Here is a 22924-nt window from a genome sequence, read left to right as displayed (position 1 = left end):
TCTTCGTCCTTTGCATAAGGAGGTTGTTGGTTGGGTTTGAAATGGGGTGGGAGGTAAGGAATTAGTCACAGTATTTCTGTGTTGATTCTCAGGCTATTTAAAAAGTTGACACCACCAGAACGCAAACTCGACACTTGCCTAAAGCTGCCAAAGTAAAAAAAAAAAAAAGAGTTGCAGGGGCTTCAGGTGACAGGTCTGAGTTACATCTCCCACTGCTTGTTGCAGGAATTTGTCTAGCTACAGTCTGAAGAATTCATTTTGTTTTATTATCGCTAGTGGTGGTCTCACCACGTGGTGTTTGGGCTTTTTTTAAATGTTTTTCTGAACTTTTTCCCTTTTGGCTGAGCTTGGAGAACATGTAAGATAAAGCAGAAGAAATGTCCTACTTAACAGTGGTGCCAGGAACACCTGTAAGTGTGACCCCACCACTCCTGCCAGTAACTATGCAGTGTACACATTGTTTAGGTTATTTATGGAACACTAGAAAATCGGTGGGTGAGGAGGAAACTTTGACATTGCTGTAGCCTGCTATTTTTCCTCTCTGCATTCCTGAAGAAGCCTAGGAGATGATTTCTCCTTCTCCCAGGAGAAGACCCCGATGATTTCTTAGGTAAGTGAGACTACGAAGCCTGGAAAGCTGTGCCATGTAGGCAGCAGCTCACGGCGCTTGCGGTTGAGAACACATCTGTAGTCCAAACTCTTCTGTCAGGGCCTGGTGCTCTAAAGCTGCTTGGTTGCGCCCTGTCACCCAGTTGTGAAGCAGAAGTGCTTCCCCTCCAGGCTTTTTTAGAGAGGGTTCTGCTAGGTCCACAGTAACGAAGTTACTGGTAAAGTTAGCATCCCGTAAAGGCCTCCTGCCTTCTCCAGGCCACCGGATTTTCAGTGTTGAAGTGTGGGGTTCTCAAGAAATAAGGAGGCATGGTACCAGTCCTGTAAGAATCTCTTTATTTGTGTCCATTTTTATTTAGCACGTTACACCTTCAGCACAGAGTAGATGTATGTACCGACATTTGCACACGAACGCCGTGAAGCAGACTTTGGGAAGAGAGCGCTGATCTGTGGGGCCAGCCCGCTGGGCTTACCGGCAGGAAAAGGTAACTCGCTGCAGGAATTCAGTCATTTCTACTCATGCCATGGCAAACGAGATCAAGTTCTGTTAACAACAGATCATGGCTCTGCTTCAAGTAGAAATCTGACAAAGGAGCACTGAATCTAGCTGGTGGTCAAGAAATACCAGGTTGTAAAGACAAGCAGTTGATTTCAAGCCTGTTAAGTTCTAAGTGAGATATAAGAGACTGCTTTAACACTTACCTAGAAATGTTTTATCCCCATTAATAACAGTGGAAGAACTGTTGAGTAGTAAGAGAAATAAAAAGTTCCATCACTAATACAAGGCCTTGTTAGGCTTGGAAAGGCTAAGATTTATGGGCAGCTTTTAGAGAAATGACGTGGTACTGTGTACCTAAATCAAACAGACTACGAAGCATCTTTATTACTCCTTATTTCCAGAGGTGAAAGTAGATTACACTGGCCACATGACTGCTATACACACAGCTGATGGTGTCTGAGCCACAGCACTAGGATTTGGTACAGCTCAGGGAAAAGTTCAGTGGGTTTAAGTCAGAGGAAGCGAAGTCCAGAAATTAAACCACTTTTAAATGGTGAGTCACGTCAAACTTTCTGTAACTCTGCTGTAAACTTCATACTCTTCAGCACATCCACTGATAACAAACGCATCATGCAATGATTAGCTGTGATATTTTTTCCTTCAAAAGACAAAACTGCATGCTGTCCTACTGAAAATGGTGCACAGTGGGTCTCGTACCTCCCTCTCTGGCTGTAAGGACTGTGTTTTCCAGCTTAGAGCTTAAAATGCTTTCACATTTGTTCTTACAGTGTGTATTTCTCACGTTTAAAACCGACCTGCTGTGCTTCATTCTTTGCAGTTCTGGCATCTGCAGTTTTACAGGGAACGCTTGTGAGCCAACTTGCTGCAGAAAGATGAAAGTTTTAAAAAAATCTACTTTAAGATTAAATCTTTTGAACTTCAGATTGTGGGGCAGAAATCGCTTTTTCATATGTCAAAAGCTTGTTTGCCTTCTGCGTGTTCTGCGAGTGAAGAACCATCACAGCATTTACTGTAGGCTTTAGCGAAACATTGGCATGGAGATGAGACCAGGGAGATTTCAGCAATCCATGCTCCATTTGTTGAGACTGTAAATACAGATTCACATCTAAAAAAAAATTAGTAATTATTTTCCACTGATTGCAAATGGAAATGGAAACAACAACTCAGCGTTCCTACTGACAGGTCAGGAATACATCAAGTAATCATAGAACATACTGAGTTAGAAGGGACCTATAAGGACCATCAAGTCCAAATCCTGGAATGACAAGTGGGAAGCTACAGTGCTCACCCAAGTTCTTCTGAGTACAGTCAGAAGAGATTGTATTTTTCCATGAGCAGGTTACAGTCCATCCTGTTACTGACATGGTGCTGGGGACTGACACCTACAGCAGTTGTTAATGTTCCAAGAGGAATTTAGGAAAAAGTGTTTGTCATGGTATCACACCTTAGTGAAAGGTGGCTTGTGCTTCTGAGTGTGATCTTAAAAGGCACTCTAACCATTTCAGGTGACAACTTTAGCAAGAGGCAAGGGGTTGTACTTTAGTCATCTTGTGCTAATCTCGTGCAATTTAATGCATCTGTTCCTGGCAAATTACCTCACTCTGATATAAGCTTCATCACTTGAATGAAGTTGCTCTTTCCTATCTTTAGCATCTGTCCATTGAAGAATATACACACTGTACCAAACACTGTGTTACAGCAAAGCATGCAACAGTGAATAATCTCTTTCACCAGGTGCCTCAAACACGTAATCTCATGGTTCACAACTTTACTGGTGGGAAATAGACCCACTGTGCTGTCTCTCTCAGTAATTCCCTGCACCTTCCAGAAGGTCTGTCCAGTTTAGGGTTCTTGTTCTACAACAGCTTCATGCTACCAGACGCACCACAGCCAGAGCGTTAGGAGTAGTTACATACACAGAGAGACAACTAAAGTGCAGAGCCTGCGGGATATATACTTTTTATTTGTGTCACTGCAGAGAGAGATTACTGGTGGATTTCTTCTGCATGGAGACGAGTAAAATATTTTTTCATTAAGCTTCAGATGCTGCCCACTGCATTGCTCTTAAATAAAAATGCTTACTTTCTATACAGACACAGCAAAGTAGTAAGCAAACTTAAAACACATTCCTTTCATATATCAAAATGTTTCCAAGGCAATATTCTTAAAGTTATACCACAGTTCCCAGTAACATCAAGCTTCATAAAGGAGGTGCTAGGGAAACTTTATCCAGTTGATAGCTTAAGTGCTCTTCTTTTCTTCGCCCAGTAAGTTCACTGTTGCTTTCTTGGCTGCAGGAAAATGAAAGCAAATTTAATCTTAGAGGCCCACAGAAAGAAGTGGCTTATTCAGTGTTCTCGAGCTGCCTTTGAAAGAATTATTTCCTTTTACATCACAACAAAAGAAACATCATAAAAGAAAACCACAGCTTTTTGTACACACACACACACAGACACAGTGACAAAATTGATCACACACAGATTTTTAAAATAAACTGTAAGCAAGGAGAAGCACAATAAACAGCACAGACTGACTTATAACTTTTACATCAATAAAATAGAGCTGCCCACGCTGTTTAGGACATACAGGTTTTTACAGCAAGAAATGCACTACCAAGCTGATGAAACAGGGCTGGAGGAAAGCTAAGGGGTGTGTGTATCTGTGTGTGCGCACGTGTCTGCACGGTTTCGTAAAAAAACCCTGTACAATGTATGTAAAAATAGGAAACTGAAATATGAAGTGATGGTGCAAGGACATAAAAATCCCACGTGCAACAAAGAAGAACATCAGTTAAGATGGGTGTCTGACAGTAATTTCCAAGCGTGCTGGAAAGGCAAATCACCTACACACCGACGGTGAAACTGCTCACGCTGGTGAGAGGAAATGAGGCTACAAGTGTTGCTTGGGGGAAAGGAGACTTAAGGTGCTATGAAATATCTTATAAATAATTTTCCTCTCAAATAAAACTTAAATAAACATTTACTTTAGCTACTCAGTACACTTCCTTCTCTCAGAGAACACAGAACACCAGGAAATAAAACCAAAATTAGGCAATCGATGGGCTATTTATTCTAACCAAATAAAACCCCAGTAATTTCTTTAAGAATGGCTCAGAAGCCTTTGACTGCCAGAAGAAGTAGTACAAAAAGCTACAGAAGGGAAAACCTTTCACACGTTGGTATTTACTGGAGTTAAAGGACTTGCTTTACTACACCACCACCACTACTACTGCTACCACTACAACACTACTACTTCTATACTACCATGTATTTGAGGTGGTATTTTAGGAGATATGAGAACAAACTGAAACAGTAACTGTATCTGTGCAAGGTATATTGTGAGGATGTGTGCACTGGCCTCTGGGTAGAGCGCGTGTAGTGACAGGCATGGTAGAAGACGCACAAACTAATTAGCCATTTCTTCCACTCACACAGCTTGCACTCATCCTAGAAAGTGAGATCAAAAGCAGTCCTCTTTTCCTGGTATATTCATCACCTACATTTTACTACTTCATTATAATTTTACATACTCCTAATCCCACAAACCACCACCCCCCCCCTCAAATATTAACTGCAATATTCACAGTTGCCCAGGGAAATTCCTCCTACTTGGTGTGATGAGTGACTGCTCTTTGCCTCACCTTCCTTAGTGATGGTATCTGCAGTCTCTGCAGCCTTGTCTTTCAGGTCTTTGACAACGCTGTCGAGCTGAGCTTCGTGCTTCAGGAAGAAGGGGCGGATGATCCGATGGTAGAGAAACTCTGCCCCGTTAGAAGGGCTCGGAGCCATGCACCACAACAGGAAGCCACACTGCAAGGAACAAGAGCAACTGTGTAAGCAAAAGAAGTAAGGAGATAAGGTGTAGTGTGCCTTCCTAACCCTGCCAGAGACTCCAGCATGTTTAAAACAGTGCATCACCCCCTTCATTTTGGATTGTCCGAGTCCAGTAAGTATGCACATCGGTACAGCTACCTACAGGGAATCTTCACACTGGAATGGTTTCATGGACACTGAAAGGACAAAGAAGGAGGGCTGCAGCAGCAAAACTAATCTGGTAACAAGTATATCAAGATTGCATGGACTTTTAAGGTAGAATTATAAAAAAACCGATCAGTCAAAACATCACCCTCTTTGGCTGCTTCTAAACTATGTGGCACAGGGCTGACTGAAGATCTAGGTCCCCACATCACTTAAATCCAGACAAAACACATCCCTGTGCTCTCTGCCTCGAAAATGCAGCAGGGTCAGAAGGGGATTGTGGGCATCTATGCCAGAGCTGAAGCGACTAGGAGGGAAGACACATCCAAGCTACACCAAGCGCATACACAACAGTATGGCTTTTGGACTCCTGCACAGTTGAGTTGTAGTTTTTATAGCACAACCTGCTCTCTGGAACAGCCACAACCCGCATCCCCTGCTCCCCCCACCCCCAAAACAAAAACCCAAACAAGACCTCAAAACCCAAAACAAAACACCACTATTTCTGCATCTTACAAAGGGGTCTGGAAAGATACATGACAAATACCTGTCCTTACTACTGAAGCACCTTTTACTTGGCTTCAGTTTCACAAAGAGAGTAATGCAAAACAAGATCAAAACATTTCAGGGACAAGAAATGCCATAACAGAAGCTGCTTGAACTCCAGAAGTATATAAAAAAAGATTTTAAAGGGTAAAACTACAGCAAAATTAATCAAATTTTCTCATCTTTCCATACACAAATGATATATTATTCATTTCCAAAGCCTTCCCAGAAAATAATGACCAACCAACTTTTCACACACCACCTTTTCTTAAAACACAAACCACACCTGCTCCAGACTCCAGTGCTTTGTTTTTATTAAATGTTTGAGGATTTCCACACATTCTGTGGAGGAGAGGGACAGAGGGAGAAAGCACAACAACAAAAACTCAATCACCACACAGTTAATTAAGTTAGGCAAAATCAAACTAATCACTTAAAACTACAAGAATCCCATCAGCAACTTAAAAGTCTGCATTTAAATACAGTAGTGCTTATTTAATTAAGTAGCTTAGCTTTCACAAGTTTTCCATTTTCACAACAGTATCTACAGCAACCCAAGAGAATTTTCAATGCATGTGCTAGAGCTTCTGCATGGAATTTAAAAAAATATAAGCAAAATCTAATTTATTGATGAGGTTTCCAGTTTGCTGCGAAATGCAAAAGCTTTTCCTAGATCCCAGTTCAGTTACAGTCTCCTTTCAAAACTCCCCTGTGCCTTGCCAGACATTAACATCTCCTCTTCCTCCCCTCATATTTTTGATTTCCTACTGTAAAACTGCAGACAGAATCACAGCCAAATATTTGTTTTGGTACAAGAAACTCCAGAGTAACAATTTGACTATTACAAGGTGATTTAGGTCAAGAAAGATTATGTTAAAAGAATTTTAAAAATCCTGATTTGACCTTAACAGAAGAAGGTGGTAGTAAAATCCCTCTTCAATTATGAAAACGACTCGGTCTCCTTCAGGCAAGCCTTCCAAGCATTTTGGAAAATCTCCCCTTTATTCTTCTTCCAATAAAGGATACTGAGATGGAAGGTTTTGCTCTTCACACCAGCAAAATTTTGGCTTTGCCCTCGCTGCAGTGCAGACCACTGTAAAACCGACCCCTCCCCTCCCCACCCCTGATGCACATCAGCTGAAGACAACACCACCTACTGATTTTGGAGAAGGCTGCTGCTCCTTTTTTCTGTAGGGCCACTTCCCATTCCCCCAGCCCTAGAGAAAACCAGTTGCATTTGGCGCTGGAGCAGTATTTTGACAGGCTGCTTTTTGACAAGATCAGTGGTTCTCCGGGTAACAACTGCCTTCCACAGATGATTTTGCCAAACCAGTTTACCACCCTGCAGGCAAGATTTAAGCTCTCTCTTTACAATGATGTCAGGCTAGAATGACTTAAAGGAGCTTTTGTCCAGAAGGCAAAAACGCTTTCTCAAAATAAAGTGCCCACCAGTTAGAAAGCCTGCCAGCTTTTCAACCAATTAGAAGAAATAATTAAACATGCAACAAATAAAATTTGGTGCCATGAAGTAGGAGCTGATGCAGCACCATTAAGCCAGGTCAGAGAAAATAAAGGCAAAAGTGCCAGAATATAAATTTTCAAAAGCTTTTATTATTTGGAACTTAACAGAAAGAATAAATGGTATTATGTGGTTATTTTTCATTAAAAGCTGAGAAGAATATTGGGTTTATTTCTTGTTAAAGAATACCAGGCAAATTGTTGGTAATTATTTTATTTGTCCCAATATACAAAGATGTTATTTAGTTCTTTGGTTTAGGAAATCAAAGTCCTCTGAAACCCAAAGAAATTAAAATTTTGTGTTTCTTGCCCAAGGAAAAAATTAGTCAGTCTAGTCTAGTCAAAAAATACATTAAATCTTGTAGAGCTATACAGTCAAATAGTGTTACTTTTGAAATGTACTGAAACAGATGTTTGTACATATTTTCTAGAGGGGACATACCAGAGTTGCAAATCTCAGTCTTTTCAAATCTTGAGAATGGTAAGACTGCTGATTTAATCTATTTCCCCCTGTCTCTCATGAAACTGAACTAACAGATTATTAAAAATAAAGGGGTTTATAAAAATGTCCAGAAAGTTCAGAATGAAAAAAAAATTAAATGGCAGAGAGAGGAAAGGATCTCTCTCTTGAATCAGACTGCCACATTTGGCACGTTGCTACACTCACAATGACAATTCCTCCAGCTTCTTAGTAGAGTAAGGAGTCTTCTTCTCACTATCGAGAATGCTCCTAGGATGGTAACCTAGGAGTTACAAAAAACCCCACCCACAAACCTCAAGAAACCTCAAGACAGTTTACAACTTGACAACAAAAGTATATGCAAGTATCATACATATTCCATGGAGTTCTTAGACATCCTTTACTCCCACCTACACAAACTTTACAGTGACAGAACCTCAGCTCTGGACTACGGGGAATATGATCAGCATCTCAGCCCTGCACATCAGGGTATTCAGAGAAATACTGAGCAGCTAAAGCTCAGTTTGGAGTGGAAGCTGTAAGCTCTATTCAATAAATGTGCATGTGCAAATTCAGTGTATTTGGAAAATGAAAGCAAGTTTAAGATTTGCATGAATTACATGTCTGGGCTTCCTCTTCCTAACACCATAAAGAGAGGCATGGAAACACCACAAACTGCACTGCAGGCGGTTTCAGTCAGGGATGAACTGAAAGTTGGTAGCTGCCTGCTTCCTCCTTTCCCCACAGAGAGTAACTTCCATCCTTGTACTCAGTCAGGGATGCTATTTGATTCCTGATACTCTGTGCCACTGCAGTAGACCTCTCCGACCACCTGCTGTGGAGCCCCGCAGAGGCCCTCAGCAGCCACCCCACAAAGCCGCGCACCTACCCTAATCGCTCCCGTGTGTTTGCCTTCGCCCAACCGAGTGAAGTACCTTTCTGCTGATGTCACCAGGACGTGTAAATGTGGCACTGCCTGACACAGTATTATCAGAGCCATATGCACGTCAGTCCTTATGTGTATGTTAACTGGATTTTTTTGAGTGCTATGCTACCATGAAGAAATCATCGCCGCATCCTTTACCGTCACAAAGTTGGAAAAGCAGCTCTGCAAATACACTGCAGACAGTGGGGGAAGTCATAATCCTGTTGAAACTGTAAGCTGATGTCAGGAATGTGAAATAACTGCATAAATTGTTAAGAACAGTCTCTTCAAGTGCCATAAGCAATAATTTCGGATCCTTTTCAGATCAGATGAACTTGCATTTTGATCACTACTGGGCTTGGTCTGAATAGACTAAAACAGTAAAACTTTCACACATTTATTACCCATTCTAAACTTCAAAATTAGATTCTTCTTAAAAACTCTGCAAAGCCATTAAGCTTAAAATGGAAAAAGAGGAAAAATGAAGGAGGAGGGGAAATGAACTTTGTGAGACAGGCCAGAACATTTTCAGTTTGAAGCTGCAGTTTAAAAGTGTTCTTTTTTTCTTACGGAGCTAGGGCAATAAGCATCCAAGTAAATGACTGCACATTTGATTGCCTATTAAAAATTCAGAAGTACCAGTACAAGGTGTAACAGTGCCATCCAAATCAATTTTTGTCATTAAAATACAGCATATCCTGGAAAAAAGTCAGCAACATCAGATGTTATCGTTAAAATTTCAAATGAACCCATGACAACAGCTGGCAAGCAAATCCTTTCAATAACTTTGGTGGGGCTAAATCAAGTAAACAAAGTGAAAGAGAAGGAAATGTGCCAGCCCATTGAATCAGAAAACAGGTAACAGCCCTTCAGGCTGAACAACTGACTCTGGAGCAAGCGAGAACGTCTTCTACCCAACAGCATACATGGTAATTGTCTCTCTCCTAAAATAATTTAACATGTTGATTATTAAGTTGATTATTAAGGGAGCGGCACATCTTCCTTATGAGGAAAGGCTGAGGGTCTCTTTAGCCTGGAGGAGACTGAGAGGGTGACCTCATTAATGTCTATAAATATGTGAGGGGCCAGTGTCAGGACAGAGCCAGGCTCTTCTCAGTGATGGCCAGTGACAGGACAAGGGGCAATGGGTATAAGCTGGAGCATAGGGGGCTTCATGTGAACATAAGGAGGAACTTTTTCACTGTGAGGGTGATGGAGCACTTGACAGGCTGCCCCAAAAGGTTGTGGAATCTCCTTCTCTGGAGACATTCAAACCCCGCCTGATGTGTTCCTGAGTGACCTAATCGAGATGATCCTGCTCTGGCAGGGGCTTGGACCAGATGATCTTTCCAGGTCCCTTCCAACCCCTAACATTCCGTGATTGACGGCACACTCACACCTTAGCTGACAAACAGAAGTTTGGAACACATGAAGCAAATCACTGTTGGTTGTCAAACACACAAACACTAACAAAGGCACATTAGCAACAAGCTCCTCTGACACCTGCCTTTCAGGAAAGCAGTAAGATTGAAACTATTCTTATGTTGCATCTCCTTCCCTGGTCCTTACAGCACAGATGTTAATATTCCCTTTTGGTATCTTTGTGATTTTAGTCTCCACTTTCACTAATGCACTTAAAGCAAAAATAGAGCCACTCTGTAGGGTTTATCTATCATACTGTCATGGTTCAGCACCAGCCAGCAGCTGAGCTCCAGGCAGCTGCTCACTCACCCTTCTCCCTTGGTGGGATGGGGAAGAGATGGGAAGAAAAGGTGAACTTCGGTGGGTTGGGACAAGGACAGTTTACAGGTCAGGCAAAGGGAATAACAGCAGCACTTAGAACAGAATATACAAAGCAGTGTTAACACAGTGCAGTTTGCTTACAGCCAGGAACCCAATGCCCATCCCATCCCCGAGGAGCAACCCCTTCTCCCCAGCCAGCTGCCCCCCACCCCTCCCCTTATATGCTGGGTGTGACATACTGATATCCCTTTTGCTAGTTTGGGTCACCTGTCCTGGCTGTGCCCCTTCCAGCTTCTTGTGCTCATTAATTCTGTGCCAGCTGAAAACCCGGACACACGTGATGTCATTTTGCACAAATTTACCTGAATGCCAAGACAAGGAATTGTCTTTCCACAGGATGGCTACACCATCTCCTCCTCCCTACAGCACAGCAGACCTTTCCCTGCCACCCATCTCAGTTTCTCCTCTTGACTCATGAAACCATCAATCGTAAACAGATCACTTTCATAGTGCTAAATTACATGTAACCAGCATCTAAAAATAAGGTGTGACCCAGGAATGATTCCAAGGGAATCTGTTGTCATCTATCCATTCTTGAAGACATTAAACCAAGTCTATCAAAGGTCTCATTTTAGGACAGGGGTCATATGAAGAAACATACCTTTAGCATGTAGTAGAAAGGGAACCAGGACAGAAATATGTCAGAGAAGAACTCCACTATGCTGAAAATGCCATAGACAACCCAGTAAGTCAGCCACTGTGTGTCGTCATCTTTATTGGGACTTTCAATGGCCTTGATTCTGCACAAAAAACAGAACAGGTAAGTAGATCAGTAGCATCAGTCTTCTCTATAACTGTGACAATTCTATGACTCAGATTTGTTGTTACAGGTGAATCCTCACAATGTAATTACTCTATATGCTTTACACAGAAGAGAACTAAGCAGTATCTCTCACACAGACAATGTCCCCAAGATCTCTGGACAGCAAAGATAGAAACACTATTTTCTATCCCTGTGATTACAAAACACAGCCCCTAACAAACAAAAACCACGAGTATCCTGACCTTGTTCATGAGACAGGTCATGGGACAGGGAAGATAGGGGATAATATTGGCAAGTTCCAGTTCTGGATGCATTGTGGTAATCCTGACCAGAATTCTGACAACTGTACATTGAAGCACCTGTGATCCATGTAACAGTTAACTCAAGTGAGCCCAGGCCTGTGCTGCATGCAGATGCAGCCTGGCTCCATGCCTGTGCTGTGCTGCACCAATTCCCCGCTCACTGAAACAGAGGATCCCAAAGGCAAATCCACTGGCTACCTGCAAGTACACCACCTGCCTGCCTTGCCTGAGTCTAGCAGTGAGCACCCTCCCTCTTCGACACTAGAAATGATGAATAGAGCTGTTGTCTTGAATGAAAAACCCTACAATAGCTTAAATTATCAACATGGGGCAACCTTGCCCACAGATGAGGTCTGCACAGTGTTGCTTTGTGTGAATCAGAGGCCCGTGCAGCCCTGCACAACGTGGGTTCCCACCATCTACCGGGACGTACGACTGTCTGTGCTACTCTGCTTCTTTATACTGCTAGTTCTAACACACAGCATTGTAAAAGACCCTTTGCAGTACCCGAATGCCTTTCTTACTGGGATCATAACAGATTGGCACCTCCTGTACAAACAGCATCTACAGGAAAATTTTAAGCCTACTTCAAAATTCTGAAGTGAATCTCAAATACCTTTACCAATAATGTGCGAGCTCCAGAGTCCTTTGAAAACGTGAAACATCAGGTTTCCTCCAAATACTAACAAGCACTTGGCATACAGAAGCAGAAGAAATCCAGTATTCCCCACCTCATACACCAAGGACTACATGTGTAGATCACCAACTGTTTTGCTCTGTAAATCCATTCCTGCAGGACTTATAAATTCTGATGTAGACTACAGTATTAAGACAGGGTGGGGCAAGTACTAAAGTCTCAGGCTTCATGCACAATGACTAACTGGGTTTCTGTTCTCCAGCTGCTAGGAGTAGGCAGTTAAAGTTTTTACAGCTCTGAACTAGGAAACTGGAGGCAGACACACATCCGCTGCTTTCAGTGATGCAGTGGAGACTCCAGACTTGCTAAATTGCAGATTAGCACTGTAAGAAGTTTTAGAAGGAAAATTCCAACAGCTGTAAGACTGATAATGTGAAGCTTAAGAGTATTAAACAGCATTTGTCCTCTCTACTCAGGTCATAGGATTAAAATAAGCAGACTCAGTTTAATGAATTTAGTTTTTAATTCTTTTAAAACTTATTCCTTTAATATCACCTATACAGTTGCTGAAGTAGCATATTAAAGGTACAAAATTTTATTTTAATCTATAGAAAAGATTGAGAGTTAGGGAGGCTTGCAGAAGAGAAACCAGATAGATGGCTGGCTGTGAGTACACTTCCTGGTTTGTGAAGTGAGAAAATCATCCCTTCCCAGTTCTGCACATTGAAGGGAAAAAAAAAAATCAATCATGTGACATCCCTTATGTTTTATGAAAAGCACAAGCAGAGAGAACTGGCATAGCTACTGGATTAAATTACTTTGAAAGCAATACGAGGATCTGATACTTAATTTATGCCTTATTTCCATTAGAGTTTGTGGCTGGTGAGCAGGGCCCTGCAGTGGGGGGAGCAGCAGCCCTTGCCATACCCCACCACACAGAGTCAGGCACTGCTACAGAGCTGGTGCATCCACACAACTGGAAGAACTGGTTTTCTACAGGTGCACAGCAGCAGGTCTGCTTGCTGCTGTTCCTAGCAAGGCCTACTCAAAGGCAGTGCCAACTTCAGCTGCTCAGCCCTCCCACTGTAAACCACGTTTTTTCTGTGCCCCCACCTCCAGGTATTCTAATACTGAACTGGTTGAAGGGACCATATAAAGAAAACCCAAACCAAACCCCAAACAACACAGGAGGTAAGGGAGAGGGCCCCTGACCTATTTTCAAGGTGGTGTGAAACTGTACTTCTGGAGGGAAAGAAGTGACTAGTAGGGAAATTAGAGGGGTGGATAAACTGAGGAGAGAAAGGAACTAATTGCAAAGTTTCTCACTGTAAGGACATCCTGCTGCAGGGGTTCATCCTGTGATTTTCTCTGGTCCTGCTGACAACGTCTCCATTAAAAGCACAGAGGGTAAGGCTTATTTTAACACATTAAGCACTCTAGCTTGGCATTTGTGAGAGAATGCTTTGCAGTGAAACTGCTAACAGTCTTGCTATTTTCCAGTCATTGTCTGAAACCATCCATGGATTTAAAGAAGCACTGGTGGGTTTTTCAATATTGTTTAAGTCATCTTAGTGACCTTTGAAATCAGTTTTCATAAAAAAAGCTTAAAATGTCCAATTTTCTGGCAAATGGCATATCACTGTTAATGAGGCAGGCTCTGTTATCTCACCTCCTGTAAAAACAGGTGGCCTTTGAGAATGCCTAAACCCAGTGCCACGGATGTGCTCTCTTTGAACGTTCACCATCTGCTACTGTAGTTCCTTCAGGCAATGTCTTGAAGGGAACACAGGAACAAGACACTAAGGTCAGTCAAGTCCCAAGCAGCAATACTACTAGTAGTCAAAACCCCATGTGATTTAGCCAGCTGACATGCAGCATTAAATCCACACGTGGAGTTTTCTTGCATTCTGCAGGAAAGAGTCCATCTCCCCTCCTTCTACAACGGTCTGATTTAGGTGGGTACCACGGGACAAGCTCAGGTGACAGGCCACTACAACACCCACTAAGGTAACAGCCACATCAGCTCTGAAAGAAGGGCACAAACTGCACCTGTTTGCAATGACTCCAATCCAAATCCCATTTAGAGGGAGGGGAGGAAGGAAAAAGCAGGACATAGCAGGGCTGTCAGTGAGAAGTTTCAAGGCAAGTACTTGACAAATATTTTGCTTCTGAGTATGTCTGAGGGCATTATGTCCCTCAGCTGAGACTACCAGTGGAAAGCCAGTCTAGTATGTCCCTGTTAAATTAAAGACAAAAGTTATCTCCATTATTTGCTCTTTGCACACTATTTCAACACCAAGTTGGAGAAAATACTCATTATCCAAGAAAGAGAAAGGACAGCAAGTTATGTAGAGTATCTGAGCAGAGAAGGTTTGTTATCCACTTGTAACTATACTCTTTTCAGCATGAGAATACCATGCTAATTCAACCTATTCTTTGAAGTTATTCTTACATACCAGGTATTATCCTGGTGTAATGTTCTGCACAGTTAACCTTAGGAAATACATCATAAATGTACAGGCTGCTTCTAATCATTATTTATAAGTTGCAAGAGAAAGTTAGTCTTAGAGATACTGCCAGGTTCTTGTAAGCTTTCTCTAATGTCGATTTGACTAAATTCTATGTTCGTTATGTTCAGTATTTACACAAATTATTTCGTCTGTTGCTTACACACTAACTGCGAAGGACTTTAGGTACAGCCTTAAACAACTACTTACAACAGTTCTGCACACTGGAGGTGGGAGTAGGCACAGCTCCCAGTAGTGGATGGCAAGTGTTGCAGCTCAGTTATTTTAAAAGCAGGTGCCTGCACAGCAGCGAAAACAACTTGCCATGGGCCAAGCTCTGCAACTTGTGCAGACACATGTGGAGCCAAGTAAAAACATCATCACCTTGAGCCAGATCTGCTCCCTAATAACCCCACGAGCTGGTGACACCAATGGGGATGAGCAGAGGGTGCCATGCTCTTCAGAAGCCCCCCGGGGAATCATATCAGCTGTGTGGCTACAGTATCAGAGTACCAGCTCAATTTTGACTGTGTGCATCTGAGAATTAGTCAAATTGAACTGTAGATGTAAAGTGTGTTTACCTTATCCTGTTACTTGATAGTAACAGATACCAGTCTAGTTTTTAGTAAGTTGCCAAGTTGAGTTGTTTCACTGATTCATTTCAACAACCACAAAAAAAAAATTACCTCTTTTCCAAGGAGGGGCTGTTACACACTCCTGACTTAGATACGGCATAACAAGTCACTGTTACAGTTAATTCACACAAAGTACTCACAGAATAAGCATATTGTAAGTACATCAGTTATGTGTTTGGGGTGTTTTAGGTTGGGTTTTTTTTGAATCCAGATATGAAATTAAGAAACAAAGAACCATCAAATTTTATTGCTCTAGTCTCATGCAGTGTATCTGTGACCTTTTTAGCCAACTGTGACTTTTTTTTTCTGTGTAACTTAAAAACATCTTGAAATTACCTATACCTTTAGAGCTCGTTCTTTACAGTTTGCCTCAGCTCTTTATAGCAGGTTGTGGTGATTCAAAAATTATTTACCTCTATCTGTCTCTCCAGACACCCCCGTGGATCAACACTCCAACTGTACTCCAGACTTCCTCCAGTTTGGTGCCTCCTGTCATCCCCATTTCAGATTCATCTTTGGCAGGCTGCCTCTGTGACATCTCACACCATTCCAGTGAAACAAGTACCTGCTTCTTTTTCTTTGCTGTATCATTTTGTCTTCTAAGTTTTTATCCATCAGCTAAAAGCCTCCTGTCTTCCATCTTTCTTCCTCCTTACTGATTCCAATAGCAGAGTTGTGCATTTGCAGGTATGGAAAACAGCTTCCTGCCAAATGCACTCACATGGCTGCTGCAGTACAAGTCCAGCATGCCCCTCCCCTTCAAAATTTTGTATATCCAAAAGACAGCAGCAGACAAATTCAAGAAGGACAGCACAAGGGGGCTCACTCTCCATGCAGGGACCGATATGAGAAGACAGTAACAAACAAGACAGTAGTACTAAGGGCTCTACCTTTGTTTCTCTAAAGGAAATTGAGACTGAGACAACAAAAAGAGCATATGCCATTTTGCCCACCAGTGAAGCAAGTCCTACAGACTACATGTTAATTCAGCATACAGCTAGATTCTTGCAGAAAAGCAATCCTCTCATTTAATTTCTCTAAGCTTGTTCCTGGTCTGCACTCTTGTACTTGTAGGGACACACAATGAGTCAGTTCCTCAGTTCTGACTCAGGTTAAAACCAACTTCCCCCAAACACACATGCAGGCTTTTTTGCAGGAATTAGTATGTGATGGTCCCTTGGTCCAGCCTGCTCACTGTTTGCTTACTGCTTGCTCTCCCACACAGGCAGGCTTCAGCCCTCCACCCCCAGAGAAGCTGCCTATGCATTCACTCCCTCTGATAAGGGGATTTCTTCCACTTCCAGCCTTAACACAAACGGGAAGTCACTGCAGCCTTCAGCAGGGCTCACCCATGCCTGCAGATTCAGGCTAAGCTTCACCACCTTCCCTGCTGGCTGTATTGTACACAACAGCTAGACTAGGACTGCTAGGCTGTCTGCCACAGTCTAAAAGCCCTCTTTTGGAAACATCTCATCCTATCTTTTATTTTAAACACAATGCTCTAGAATCTAACATTAAAAAAAAATCCAAATATGTTTTGGGGAACTGATTCATCAGAACATATTTTTGAAAACCCCAAAATACACTTTTCCATGTCTGAAGCCCCATTTAAAGAATCATAAAATGCTTTGGCTTGGAAGGGACCTCAAAGATCTTCTAGTTCCGGTTATGTATGTGTCCCTGTCATGGGCAAGGACACCCTCCAATAGCCCAGGCTGCCCAAAGCCCCGTCCCACCTGGCCTTGAACACTGCCAGGGAGGGGGCAGCTACAGCTTCTCTGGGCATCCGGTGCCAGCGACTCACCAAGCAAGTAGCAACTGGGAGAGGAAACAGTGTAAGAGCAGACAGACTTAGAAACTTTCTACTAATATTTATACTGGGCATTGTGAACCTGGTTAGACACACCAGTTTTCCCAAATCACTTTTATAAAGCAGTACCAGAGCATTACTTGTAAACACTTAGCATTTCACACAGTGCCTTCCAGGAAGGAAAAAAGGAAGCATTCTCCTCAAAACTTCTTAAGAGAAAGCAAACTTCCTGCCCTATCTCTCAACAAATACAAGAACTATTATCTAAACAAAGGTGACGAAAGAAAAGCAATGTTCCTGTTTCAGAGGTATGGAAGAGGCAAAGGAACTAGCAGACAAGCTCAAGACAGCATGACAGTGTTAAAATTAAGACCTGAAATGCATGTTTGTAATTATTTACAATCAATGTAAATGGTTTCCTGTTTGTAAAATGCCACAAGCAGCACTTAAGCAGTAAAAACAGCTAAACTGAAATAATAGCATAAAATTAGTCAAAGCAGAGAGGCATCATTGTGCTATATTGCTTTTCTCCCTTCAAGACACCAGTAGTAAGTTCAGACATTTTACTGCCCAAAGCTATATTCATCTTTGTAAATTTCAAACCAAACACAACAGCCCTTCTGGAACTTCTAATCCTTCGCATGCATTTCTTAGTCATCTGAGGCTCCCCTCCTGCTTCCATCCTCTCTAATTTTTTTGAGGCAATTCACCACACCACTGGCTATGGGTGGAGCCACATCTAAACAGGCTAGCTCTGGAAAGTTTAGAAAGGCAGTGAAAATACTGGCGCTGTTATTTATATACTGCCAACACTCACTTCTTCCATCCCCTGGTCTGAATACTGCCTTGTGAAGTTAAAGCTTGCTAAAAGTATAAAGAGTTGCATCTATCATCTGTGGTAAAGTTTTCAACACTGCTCTGCTGCCAACACAAAAGCCTGTCACTAAGTTTTAGATTTCAAGTTAAAATCATTCTATTTCATCAAACAGCACTTTACAGACTAAGACTAGGGTTTTATGGCAAACTTTAATCCAGATTTTCTGACTGACTGGGAAACTGCCAGATGACATTTACTTGGGAAACAATTGCTTAATTTTGCCTACGTTGAGAGCCTCGTGCTGGCAACACAGCACCAAAAACTTGGGAGTTTGGGGAAGATTTTGTATGGCTAGTAAAGAAACTCCTCCACATACAAAGCCACTAAGAAGTTACACAAAGTACAGCTGAAGGTGAACATGAACAAAGGGGAAGGGACACAGCTGTGCCTGCCTGAAACGGTAAGAGGCACGAACTAGGGAGCTGCACCCCCTCCTCGTGTTGGCTTTGAGCCTCTGCCAAGGCCAGCACCCGGCGAGGTGAACGCAGGCAGCAGCGCAGCTGCACCACTCCACGCCGGGGGCCCGGCACTCCCCAGCTGCTAAGTCTGGCCCAGCGGCTACAGCCTCCAGCCTGCTGCTCCACTGAAGTTCACACCTGCTGCGTGGCACACACTGACTACACACAAACAATTATGTAAATGAAGGAAAATAAACTACACAATTATACGAGCCCGGACAGGCAGGTACATGCACACCCATAAAACTCTCCTACTTTCATGTGTGAACACACCAAAATATGAGCTGAGCTTCCTTCTCTGGGTTTGCTTTTTCCTCCCAGTACATTTTCTTTCAGGCAAGCACAGAGATGAACCATGGCCAAGATAACACAGAACTAAAATCCTAGTAAAAAAACAGATTTAGAATGTGCCTAACAGGTCACTCACCTCATAGCCTGTTGCCCTTTTAAACGACTGTGAGAACAGAAGGTGATCTGCCTTGCAGAACAGAGACATCCATCCCACTCCTTCAGGAGTGTCTTCTGATGAACAGAAGCCTGACCCAGTACTTTGTTGTTCTTTTAATTCAAACAATTCAGTCACTGACAATACAGAAATGGCACACTGATCTACTTTACAACAGAAGGCTACACGTTAACTGGGGAAAAGTAAACTGCCTTTTCTCTGTCAGTACCTTTTTGAAACTTTTCAGGCCTGGATCCATTGTTGGAACACCTGTGTAAACATCAAACTAACACCATGTAAAATACATTCTGTTTACAGCTCCTAACTTCTTCCAGAAGCCACAGCTTTTACACTTGAGGTTGTTTGCAGCTAGTGAAAATGGATGGAAACTGTTTTTCTCCCAATGCTAGGAGGGAAATCTACCTTCTGACAGTTCATATAGGAGGCCCTACATCTGTCTCTTCAAGGGAGCAGATGGGAATAGAAGAGAGAAATAAACAAACCACCCCGGCTAATGTTCTTTATGCTTTGAATCTTTGTAAGCCTGGGGGAACAGTACCCAGTACTGTAGTGCAGGATCCAGAGCAGCAAAAGTAAGAGCAGGAATCACTACAGAGGTTTAGCTCTATCTTTTTGCAGCTCAGCTCTGCATTAGGATAAAGATTCTATGGCAGGGCGGCATGGTAATGGCCAAGACCAAAAGAAATCCATGTGGTGGAAGAAGGATAATCATCAAAGAGGATTCTCACTCTTTTTCATGGTCAGCCCATGCTTGAGTCACGCCTGAAAGGCATCTCAGGATGTGCCATCTTACCTGCACCAACGCTGTCTGCTGCCTCTGCAGGCTTGGGGTCAGAGGAAAACACTCTGTACTTGTGAAGGGGAGGAGACTGACCCCACCTGTGCCAGCAGCAGGCTGCTTCGTAAGCTGCAACCTGGCATGCAGCACACCACATGTGTTTTAAATAAGACTTTTCATCCCTGGTTATAATTTTCTCCTAAAAATGTTTTAGCATTCAAAAGACAGCTAAAGGGAAAGCATTAACTGAGCATGACTTGGGGGAGAAAAAAAAGACTGGTAATATATTTGTGTGCATGTTATTCATGTGGGGCTTTTTGTTTCAGTAAAATATGTAGCCAAGGACTGCATATGGTGTAGGTACCCACTGATTTAAAACAAACAAACAAAGAAAAAAAAAACCCAAACAACAAAAAGACAGTGTCGTCCCCCCCCCCCCCAAAAAAAAAACCCAAACCAAACCAGTCCACAGTACTAACACCCAGAAGGTAACTTTTCACATAAAGTTAACACTTACAACCACCCTCCAACATGAAAAAAGGGTAGACAGACTACAAAACGATTTAAAAAATATAATTTACCAGATTTAGTAGAGAAAAAGACCATTCTCTGCATTTCTTTTGCCACTGTCTTGCCTCCACAGCTCTAAGAGCTATTATTATTATTTCATTCACCATAGTTGCATAAAGGCAGATTTAAAATATAATCCCAAACGAGTTTCAAAACAATTTTAAAAAAACTAAATAAGATTTTATAAAGCGATTATGTAAGTTTGTAAGTGACCTAACTCAGACACGAAACATTACATAAACTTAATTCCTGCGCAACTATTTTAAGGTTTTAATGCCTTGTTGGCTGATATTTTCACTTTAAGATTTTAATGAAAAAAAAAATCTTTTAACTGAGTTTGCCTTATAGAAAACCAAGGCTAAGTTCCTCCAGAATTCTTGACTATCTCCTAAATTAACACCCACCAGAAATAGCATTTTAAAAAGTGTTTCTTAGTTTTAAGCATCACAACAATAAGATGTTTCAAGTCTAAAACTAAGTCAATCTCCCATGTCTGAAAAACAAAAGAAGAGACATGTATTTTGCACTGTCCAGGAGCTAGTTAGAGAACATATTTTTAAACGTTGCTGACTGTATCTAAACAGTTATGTAAAGGGCAAACACTGTACTTCAATGATACAGCAGTAGAGCTGGGAAAGACTTCCATTTTATGAACATACTAGCCTACACAGAAGGTTTTGTTTAGTACATTCCTGGAGTCTTTTGCAACATGAACTCCACTGTGGTGTTACCTAACATGAAAGCCATTTTGGTACTGTAACAATCCAATGCCCATGAAAGACACTAGACATTCTTAAATATAAAACACCTAAGGCTGCTTCCCTTTGAAAAATTAGCATGCTTATGTCTTTTACACCCAAGAGGAGCAGCAGTGTCTTCCTTTCCACTTTCTCATCTCAGCTAGGTGGTTTTGGAGCAAATGGCATTCCTTAATCCATCTGTCTCCAGCCCATTACATCACCTTGCGCTTCGTATCGAACGGACGCTGACACCGCACCCGTGCCTCCCTGCGCACCCGGCAGCATCCCCAGCTGAGGCTACCAGTGGAAGTTTTAGGAAACACTGTTGGAACGGCAATTCTCCCTGCTGTTGCCAGCAGCAGGTGAGAGACTCCAACCCAGTGCCTCACCGAGACGCCACAGCTGGGAGCCCAGAGCGGACACCCCACACGCTCCGAGAGCGCACTACGGGCTGTCAAGCGCGGAAATCCCCCAGCAGCTCCCGCCTGTAACTTGTTACGTCCAGGTGAAGGAGGAGGCCTTGTTCTCTGTGTGGCACCTCGCACCTGTGCGTGCTTAGAGGCCGGCGCGGGCGGGGAAAACACCGCTTCGGGCACGGTCCCGTAACGCCACCGTGGCAGACGTGCCCCAACCAACACAGGACCGTGATTTTGCAACCGTGCTTCCCCCCGCCCCCCCCCCCCGTGAGTAACACATGCCACCATCGTGTAAGGGTCAAGTGTCGCGACACTCACGAGACATATGCTGGGTAGCCGAAGCCGATGACGTTGCAGAGCAAGGACGCGCCGTAGCCCACCACCAGGTACACGGCCACCGCCCCGACGATGGCTGCGCAGGGAGAGAGCAGAGAGCCGTTAGCGCGGGCTATGCCCGGGGCGGCTGAGGACGAGCGTGAAGGGCGCGGCCGCTGCGGCCAGAGCCGTGGCAGTCACGGTGGGCCGCTCCACCACCCCCCCCCTCCGCTCCCCCCCCACCAGCTGCACCCGTGCGAAGCGCCCCGGGCTCCGACCGCCTCAGGGGAACCCGGCGGGGGGTGGGGGTAGATGGAGGGCTCTGGGCCGGCCGGCGCTTACCGGTGGCGATGTAGGTGCGGTTGACGCCAGTTTTGCTCTCGATCCGCTCGAGCACGGCGGTCATGCAGTTCTTCTCGTGCAGGAACCGGTCAAACCTCTGTCTCATCGCCGCGGTCATGGTGAAGCAGCCCCTGGCTCCCGCTCCTCAGCCTCCACTGCCCTGGGCGCACGGCAGCAGAGCGACAGGCTCCACCTCTGGCGCCGTCTGCCCGCCTACCCACCCACAGCAGCGGCGAGAGGAGGCACCGCGCCCGGGCTGGCGGGAAGCGGCGAGGCGGGGGTGGGGGGGTGTCGCTCCGTTTCGAGGAGGCGGTGGCAGGCAGCGGGGAGCCATCTTCCGCCGGCCCTCGGAGCGGTGTCCGTAACACGAAATGGAGGTCGGGGAGTGCTGCGCCCGGCCAGGGGAAGCCTCCCACACCTTGTTCTTGGGGACCCCTGGACCCAGGCCGTGCTGCGGCACGGGGGGAGAGGGTCAGCCAGCGTCTCCCTACAGCCTCCAAGCCGTCCTCTCCTTGCAAGCCGGCGGGACGATCCGGCTACGGCCGCGTCCCTGACGAGGCTCCGGGGGTGAGACTGAAGCTTAGAGGGGCGGCTTGGGATCAGGTGCTCCCTGTCTGATGTACAGGTAGCAAATCCCCTCTGTAAACCGAGCTAAGGAGCAGAGGGGATCCCCACAAAGTCAGGTCCAGTGTCCTATAATTGCTTAAAAGGTTTTTCTTTTTTTTTTAAAAAGAAAAAAAAAAAGGCTGTAGGAGTTATCAGTAGCTTAAGATGTGATGAGCAAAAGCCAGAAATGCCAGGATTTGTGATGGCGTGGAGGAAAGGTTATGACAACATTGTGCTCAGTATCAGCAAGGTGTGTGACTGGGCTGAGGGCAGTGGCTTCTAGCTGTAACTGCACCCTAGAATATATGGCATGCACAACGTTCTTGCCAACTAAATATAATTTA

The 22924-nt window shown here is 43.7% G+C and overlaps 1 protein-coding gene across 1 annotated transcript; it reads right to left on the bottom strand.

Moving 5' to 3' along the window:
• Window positions 1-924: 924 nt before the first annotated feature.
• REEP5 (receptor accessory protein 5) lies at window positions 925-22137 on the bottom strand. Its single transcript, XM_084278005.1, has 5 exons — window positions 21975-22137; window positions 21636-21729; window positions 10960-11098; window positions 4770-4938; window positions 925-3420 (listed from the first exon to the last, which is right to left on the bottom strand). The coding sequence occupies exons 1-5, from the start codon at window positions 22090-22092 to the stop codon at window positions 3371-3373; spliced, it is 570 nt and encodes a 189-aa protein (XP_084134131.1). The 5' UTR covers window positions 22093-22137; the 3' UTR covers window positions 925-3370.
• Window positions 22138-22924: the final 787 nt, after the last annotated feature.

Source organism: Gallinula chloropus (genome assembly GCF_964237585.1).
Source record: "Gallinula chloropus genome assembly, chromosome: Z".
Lineage (NCBI taxonomy): Eukaryota > Metazoa > Chordata > Aves > Gruiformes > Rallidae > Gallinula > Gallinula chloropus.
Note: the sequence above shows the minus strand (reverse complement) of the source record. Positions and strands in the feature narration are given on the sequence as shown.